At 60.9% G+C, this 8372-nt stretch overlaps 1 protein-coding gene across 1 annotated transcript; it reads left to right on the plus strand.

The window, feature by feature from the left end:
• Positions 1 to 3704: 3704 nt before the first annotated feature.
• On the plus strand, positions 3705 to 8352 carry BTBD17 (BTB domain containing 17). Its single transcript, XM_087854149.1, is given in 6 exon segments — positions 3705 to 3808; positions 4358 to 4362; positions 4784 to 4799; positions 5197 to 5222; positions 5224 to 5510; positions 7066 to 8352. Coding segments are annotated over 6 exon segments (1494 nt in total). The 5' UTR covers positions 3705 to 3723; the 3' UTR covers positions 8141 to 8352.
• The last annotated feature ends 20 nt before the right edge of the window (positions 8353 to 8372 follow it).

Genomic DNA, 8372 nt, shown 5'->3' on the forward strand with positions numbered 1-8372 from the left:
CAGAGCTGACTTCTGGGCTCCCTAAGATAGATCCCACATCTGGGGCTGGGGCTACCTGGAACCTCAGCCCCACTCCCACCCTCACACCCACCCTGGGCTATCACAGGGGACTTGCTGCCCCCTGGTGGCTGTATTCTGACTCTGCAGGCCTCCAGAGAGCGCACAGGCTTTGGCCAGGTCCTCTGGGAGGCACAGCGAGACCAGAACAGACACGACCCACTCAGATCCCCAGGCCGTGTCCGGGACCCCAGCCCCAGAGAACGCAAGAAGCACAGAAAATTCCCCAGGACACCACCTGCCTGTACCACGAGGCTGTGGGTGAACGAGGCGCTACTTACAGTCAAGTCGAAAAGACCAAGCGTGTGGGAGCGGCTCCGGCAACGTCTCCCGAGCACTTAACCCTTGTTCTTACACTTGTCACCCTCATGGCAGCCCCACGAGCTAACTTAGTGACCTCCATTCATACAAGAGGGGACGGAGGCTCAGAGAAGTTGGGCAACTAGGCTAGGGCCGCAGAGCCACCATGTGGCAGTGGGGATTTGAACTCAGGTCTGTTCCTTCCCCAGAGCCGTTCGCTTGTCACCGCCTCACACAACCTTCCCCCGAAGAACAGGTGCACAGGCAGGAAGAGGCCACTGTGAGCCCAGGCTTTAGGGAGGAAGGGGACACGGGTCAGACCGAGCACTCAGATAGGGAGGGGCATTGCCGTTGGGGGAAGAGTGCGCTAGCCGGTGCTGGGGCGGGACAGTGGATCTGCCACCGTGATAGCACAGCCGGGCTTTCCAGAAGCTTCCAGCAGCCTGTGACTTACTTCTGGGAAAGACTCCTTCTTGTTTATTATTAGTGTACCCCCCTGAGTACACGGGCCTGGAACCTAAATTCATGATCCCCTGTGTCCCAATCTGAGTGTCTGAAGGCACCCTAGCTCAGGAAGGGAGATGTTCCAGATCTAAGGGAGTCCCAGCCCTACCCCACTCTAGGTCGGGCTGGGTCAGGGGGCCCACCGCTCTGGGGTGGGTGTTACCCCCATCCAGGGTCTCATCACCCCTTCCGCACATTCAGAAAACCTTCATCCTTCCCTGAGCTCGCAAGAATTTTCAGTGGCATCTACAGACTAGAGATTGCCCAGGGGGGAACATATCTGTCTGAAATAGCTTCCCATGTAGGGACTCAGTGTAGGGTCCTGGGAAGAAAAGGCAAGCAGAAAAGTGGCGTTTGAATCCCGGCTGCCGTGAGATCTCAGACGAATGACTTAGGTTATAAACACTCTTTGTCTCGGGCAGGAAGTAGCTTTCCTCTCTGGGAATATTGTTCTAGCCTGTGAGCTCATCAGACTTGCTCTCAAGGAATGATGGAGCTTCCAGAACCACAGGGCCAAATAAAACGGAGTGTCTCACAGCCTCTGTCTTAACGGCTGTGCAGGGCAAATGCCCTCCTTTCTCTCTCCTACTCCAAGACTCTCACACACCACACACACACACACACACACACTCTCTCTCACGTGCACATGCACGCTCACACGTGTGCGTGCATGCAGGCATGTACCCCAACAACTCTCAGACTAAGAAACCGAGAACAGAGGATGCCTATTTCTGGAAAGTCAGTTTCTAAATCGGTAGAGGAGGTTCAGGGACAATGAAGTTAGTAATTGTAGGAGCTGGGGCCTCTCAGAGTTGCGGGGTCAGAGGTGACCCTTCGAGTCTTCTCGGGAATCTGGGTCCTCCCCATCCCTGCACACTGGAAGTGGCAGGCATCTAACTCCGGGAGTAAATCTTAGCTTGGAGTGTACGTGACAATCACCCAGTGTGCTTAGAAAATACAGGCGTCCTGGCTTCTAAGTAGAGCACGGGAGATTCCAACACAAGGGGACTATACCTTCTAGAAAGGCAGATGCAGCCCCAAGGAGGCTAGAGTTAAGAAAAGAGTTTACCGACAGCCGGTTTTCTGAGTAGTGGGTTCTCTTACCAACATCTCTTTATCATGGATAACGTTCTTCCCGAAAAGCATTGCATATGGAAGCAGCAATGCTCTCAGAGGCCCGGAACCCCATCATGCTGGGGCTCTGTCTTGCTGGCTCGGGCCAGGGAGGTGGTACGCTCCATGGGAAAGGCAGGCAGGCAGCCAAGGGATGGTGGATCTGGATGAGGGGAGCCAGGCGTGAAGGTCAGGGCAGCCGGGAGGGGTTTCCGCTGGGCTGGATAGCTCCATGTCTGCCAACCCGGACGAGGAAGGTGCCAGACCCAATTCTTGCTCTCTCTGTAGCTCTGGAGTGGGGGCGGGGCTGTCGGTGTCTCTGGGCCAGCTGGGAGCACAAATCAATGCATGGAGCTGGTGCCTGGGATCCAGAGAGCAAGGGAGGGCAGGCTCCATCCCCAGTCAAGGACCCAGCCTCAGGGCGGAAATTGAGCTGGATCTCTCGGTCCATTGGTTCATCCAGCTTAAAGGAGTCCATCCCAGGAAGAGCTGGGCCAGGCCCCACTTGCTCTCCAAAAAGGTGAGGTCTCAACGGGACACACGGACCCACCCACTCCCCTTGGGCTCTCGACCCCACCCTCCTCTCTCTACTCCTTTGGATTTAGAAGAGCGCTCCTCCGCACTGACCCCACCATGACTGTGACCTGGCTCTCTGCCTCAATTTCTTCTACAGTTGGGGTGGGATGCCGGGTCTGCTCTGTGTCTCCTTGGAACTCTGGGAAGGGAAACATTACATTTGGAAGTGAGAAACTGGTAAAAAAAAAAAAAAAAAAAAGCCTTCCAAGAGGTAAGCCTAGAGACCTGAGGCACTCGGGAAGGCGAGTTAAAGGAAGTGCCAGGCAGACAGGTGCCCATCTCAGCATCTCTAGTCCCCGAGCCCAGATTTGTGCCACTTGGGCACAGGGGTGGGCTGTCTGCCGAGGGCCAGCCTCTTGCAAGGGGGCCAGCCCTGCTCTGGGCAGAGAGTCTCCCAGGCAGAGGGGCGCGGCGTGGCGTTTAACTCTCTGTGCCCAGCCCTGCCATCTTGGTTCACCTTGATCCTGGGGGGTGATGGTCACAGTCCCCAGGGGGCCTCTCTGTAGGCCCATCACCCTCCCAGAGCAGGCCAGGAACATGCTTCGACAAGGAACACGAAAGTGATACCAGTTATCTTGTGGGCCCCTATTTGAGACCCTTGGCCTGCTCTCTGAAGAGCTAGCCCACCCCAAAACGGAAGAAGGGGAGGGATGGGGGCCTGAGCCGCTGCTTCCCTCTCCTCCTCCAGGCCCTTCCTTTGCAGCCCGCTCACCCTGGCACTTTAGCCAAGATGTTGCCAAGCACCCTCTGTGCCAGGACGGAGACTTGGCCTGGGGATTGGGGGAGGGGACTGGGGACCCTCTAGGCCAGCAGCTGCCAGAGGTCCTGGAGCCCCTGGCCTGCCCTGTGGAGAGCCTAAAACCTCCCAGGAGAGAGACGACTAGCTCTGCTGGGTGGTGGAAGACGTGGGGGAGGGTGCCGGATCTGTCCCCCTCCGGGGCCCATGGGCAGCACAATAGCCCCAGGCTGCCGCTCTCTGGCTTAAGTGGTTGCCTGGGCAACAGCTGGGGCCAGTTTCCACCAATCCTCAGCAGAGGCTGGGTGGGGGGAGGGAAGCTGGCCTGGAAGGGGGTGCCATCCCCTTGTGCTGAATCCTATATAAGGAGGAGGGATGTGAGCACAGTGGTCTGGGCTTCCCTGTCCCTCCAGTGAACTCAGGGGCGGGGCACAAAGATGCTTCGTTTGGGCTCTGCCAAGCCTGGGTCCTGGGCCAGCTTCTGGGCCATCCTGACCTTGGTGGGTCTGGCCACTCGAGCAGGTGAGTGGGCAGTGGGGGGGGGGCGGTGCGGAGGGCAGGGAAGAGAGGCAGGACCTTTCGGCCCTAGCTGCACGGGCCGGGAGGGGGCGGTGTCCAGCTCTACAGAGGAGGGCCGCCTGCCTCAGAGGGAAGGAGGACTGGGGAGGCAGGCGGGCCTCTTTCGGACAAGAAGATCTTTCCACTGTCTATTGTCCCAGGCCGCAGTTGGCGTTCAGGTCCTTCAAAGAGATAGCTTGGGGAGGTGGGGCTGGGGAATTAACCGCCCACCCACCTCTCACCGTCCCCTTCTCCCTCTGTCTCCCTGTCTCTTACACACAGATGCTCTGCTCTCGCGTGAGCCTTCTCTCTGCTAGTCGACATGGGCCCGTGTGTGTGTGTGTGTGTGTGTGTGTGTGTGTGTGTGTGTGTGCTTTCGCGCGTGTGTGTTGGGGCAGGTGCTCATGGGCTGCCGCCAGACACCCACCTTGTCTCCGTCCCCGGCTCCTCACGCTGTCCTCTGTTCGGAGAAGCTGCTGGCAGCATTTTCTGTGCCTGAGTTTTCTGTAACAGAGTGCATGTCCCCATCTGACCCTCACGGCATCCCTGGAAACACGAGAGAAGGGCCCAGGGTGGCCAGCCTGGCAGGCTCGACACAGGGGCCGTGAGAGTCCCCTTCCAGCACCAGCTCGCCCTCTGTGTTTTCTCTGGTCCCCCACAAGCCATCTGCTGCCAGTGGACTTCAGTCTCAGAGGGCAGGACCCAGGAGGGCAGCTGGGCCTGGAAACAGTTTCCCCTCCTGCTGGCAGCCTCCTCTCATGCTCTGCCTCCCCCCACCCACTGCTGCCAGCACCCCCAGCCCATCCTTTTCAAGGGCTTGTGCAGGGCTGGTGCCTGTCCTCTGGCTGGCGCCTTCTTGTCACTTCCTCAGGGAGCCATCCCTGATTTCTGCCCCTCATGTAGCCCTATCCTGACTACTGTCACTTCCTTACTCATCACAATCCCAAACCAGGCTGTATGTGCACTTCATGCCCCTCGAAGGAGCTGGTAGGTGCTTGTCTCAGGAGGTGAGGGGCGGGTTCCTCAACCCTTGCCTGGCTCTCTGGCATCATGGAGACCAGTTCTGGAGCATTCTGTCCCACACTGGTTCACGATCTCTCCCCCTTGTAGGAGCCTCCTCTCAGGGGCTGCTCAGGGTCAAGCTGACAAGCTTCCCCACCCGGGAAGTGCTTGTGTGCGCACACACACACACACACACGCGCGCGCGCGCGTGTGCATGCATCCGTGGGCTCCACGGGCACAGACAGGAATGCACACGGCCTCCCCAGGCCTGCCCGTCCTCCGCCCGCACCCAAGCACACGCGTCTCCAGCGGGTCCCTCCGCACCCCTGGCTGGCACCCCCGGGGCCCAGGCGCCTTCTCAGCATGCCGTGTTCCTCTCCACCGCAGCTCAGAGAGCTGATGTCAGCGGCGAGGCCACGGGCACCTCCATCAACCACTCCCAGACGCTGCTCCACCGCTTGCAGGAGCTGCTGCGGCAGGGGAACGCCAGCGACGTGGTTCTGCGGGTGCAGGCGGCGGGGACCGACGAGGTCCGCGTCTTCCACACGCACCGCCTGCTGCTCGGCCTGCACAGCGAGCTGTTCCGGGAGTTGCTGAGTAACCAGAGCGAAGTGGTGCTGCAGGAGCCCCGGGACTGTGCTGCTGTCTTCGACAAGTTCATTAGGTGGGCGAGGAACAGGGGGGCTTCCTCCCTTTCCGAGGCCCTGGCTTCTCGGCTCAGGGGTCCCAGCAGCGCGGGCGCCTCAGAGGACATTCTGTCCATCCCCCAGAGGTCATCAGGATGACCGGGCCTCCGCCTTATATTCGTCCCTCCTCCCGCTGCCCTCCCGCGAGCTGCAGCGTGACTCCCTGGCCTTGCCTGCAAGCTCTGTGTGCCTTGACGCCAGTTGCCAAGTGCTCTCAGAGCTGTTTCCAAACCTGGTCTTATGAGCTTTTAAAAACTGCAGATTCCCGGATCCCGCTCTGGATCGTCAGCTTCAGGTCTGGGGTTGGGCCCAGCAGTGATTTGGGATTTTTCTTTTATATATATATTTTTTATTTTAAAGCCTCCACGTGGCTTTAGTGTATGGCCAGGTTTCTGAACTGCAGGGCCAGGGGGAGTAAGCAGCTCTCTCTCCCATCCCCGCTCCCAGCCGGTGGGCCGCACAGGGGGCACCATTCACACTATTGTGGGAGAAAGGAACCCTGTTTAAACGGTTTATTTATTAAAGATTTTTATGTGTCTATTTGAGAGAGAGAGCAGAGCAGGAGGGAGGGGCAGAGAGAGAAGCAGGCTCCCCGCTGAGCAGGGAGCTGGACATGGGCTCCATCCCCGGACGCCGGGATCGTGACCTGAGCCGAAGGCAGACGCTTAACTGACTGAGCCACCCAGGCGCCCCTGTTTTAACGCTTTAGACAAGATGGCTGCAGAATGCCAGGCAGTAGGAAGAGGGTTAAGACAGAGGGCACTGGGTCTTCTCCCCAAGAGTCAGATCTATCAGAGCAGCCTTTCAGTAGCCCCATCCTGTGCCTCTGCTGACCTCTGATTGGCTAGAATTTAGTCACATGGCCATGCTCTCTCTAAAGGAGGCTGAGAACCATCTTTTATTCCCAGAGGAAAACAGTGGGGCTAAAATGCAGGGGAAAGGGGAGACGTGGGTGTTGGTGCACCTGCGGGCAGCTCTGGTGGGGACCTGGCAGGAAGGGTGCGCAGAGTGATGGGAGCAGATGGGGACAGGGAGTGAGCAAGCAAGACCCACAACAGAAAAGATCCAGTGAGAAAGATGAACTGGCGGGAAGAGGAGGAAGATGGAGGGAATTAACCTCTGCCGATGGCCTGCTTTGTAGCAAGTCCAGTCCACTCTTCCCCAACTGCCACAATGACCCTGTTACCCCCTTTCCCGGATGATTAGCATAAGGTTCAGTGAAGTTACATGACTTGCCCACTTGCAGGTGCAGTATGGATCTGAGCCCGGGGTGGTAAAGCCCACGATGGCAGGAGCCTCCTAGTCTTGTGCCTCCTAGATGCTCAGTAACTACATGCCGTTTCCACGTCCCTGCGAGAAACGGTCCTTGAGAGGAAGACAGGAAGCCTCAGGGCCCACTGCTCCGCTTGCACCCCTGACCACAGTGCTCTCCACCAAGGGCCGGGTCCCCTTTGGGGTGTGTGTGTGGGGTGGGGTGGGGGCAGAGCCGGCCCTGCCCTGACCCTGCCCCATCTCTGCGCGCCCCTCCCGCAGGTACCTCTACTGCGGGGAGCTGACCGTGCTGCTGGCCCAGGCCATCCCCCTGCACAGGCTGGCCACCAAGTACGGCGTGGCCTCCCTGCAGCGCGGCGTGGCCGACTACATGCGCGCGCACCTGGCGGGCGGCGCGGGCCCGGCGGTGGGCTGGTACCACTACGCCGTGAGCACCGGGGACGAGGCCCTGCGGCAGAGCTGCCTGCAGTTCCTGGCCTGGAACCTGTCGGCCGTGGCGGCGAGCGCAGAGTGGGGCGCCGTGAGCCCCGAGCTGCTGGCGCAGCTCCTGCCGCGCTCGGACCTGGTGCTGCAGGACGAGCTGGAGCTGTTCCACGCGCTCGAGGCGTGGCTGGGCCGCACCCGGCCGCCCCCCGCCGTGGCCGAGCGCGCGCTGCGGGCCATCCGCTACCCCATGATCCCGCCAGCGCAGCTGTTCCAGCTGCAGGCGCGCTCGGCGGCCCTGGCGCGCCATGGCGAGGCGGTGGCCGACCTGCTGCTGCAGGCCTATCAGTTCCACGCCGCGTCGCCGCTGCACTTCGCCAAGTTCTTCGACGTCAACGGCAGCGCTTTCCTGCCCCGCAACTACCTCGCGCCGGCCTGGGGCGCCCCGTGGGTCATCAACAACCCCGCCCGCGACGACCGCAGCACCAGCTTCCAGACGCAGCTGGGCCCGAGCGGCCACGACTCAGGCCGCCGGGTCACGTGGAACGTACTCTTCTCGCCGCGCTGGCTGCCTGTCAGCCTGCGGCCCGTCTACGCGGACACCGCGGGCACTGCGCTGCCCGCCGCGCGTCCAGAGGACGGCCGGCCGCGCCTGGTGGTCACGCCGGCCAGCAGCGGCGGCGACGCGGCGGGCGTAAGCTTCCAGAAGACCGTGCTGGTGGGGGCGCGCCAGCACGGCCGCCTGCTGGTCCGCCACGCCTACAGCTTCCACCAGAGCAGCGAGGAGGCGGGCGACTTCCTGGCGCACGCCGACCTGCAGCGGCGCAACTCCGAGTACCTGGTGGAGAACGCCCTGCACCTTCACCTCATCGTCAAGCCCGTCTACCACACCCTCATCCGGACCCCCAAGTAGCCAAGCGGGCGGGCGGGGACGCTTCCGGAATGGGAAACAGAGGCCTGGCATGGGTGGCCCCCCGGGGTCCAGGAGGGGTGCGAGGCATGGAGGTGCCTACACGGGCCCCCTGGGCGGCCAGGAGCTGGTGGCCTTGGTGCTGGGGTGGAGGCCAGGTGAGGGGCGGCAGAGCAGGTGCCTGGTTTCTGGAGCTGATTTCACAGCTGCCTTGAAGGCAGCGCTCTTGGATGAA

This window comes from Ursus americanus, chromosome 23 (assembly GCF_024610735.1).
Source record: "Ursus americanus isolate L20-20 chromosome 23, mUrsAme1.1.p, whole genome shotgun sequence".
NCBI lineage: Eukaryota > Metazoa > Chordata > Mammalia > Carnivora > Ursidae > Ursus > Ursus americanus.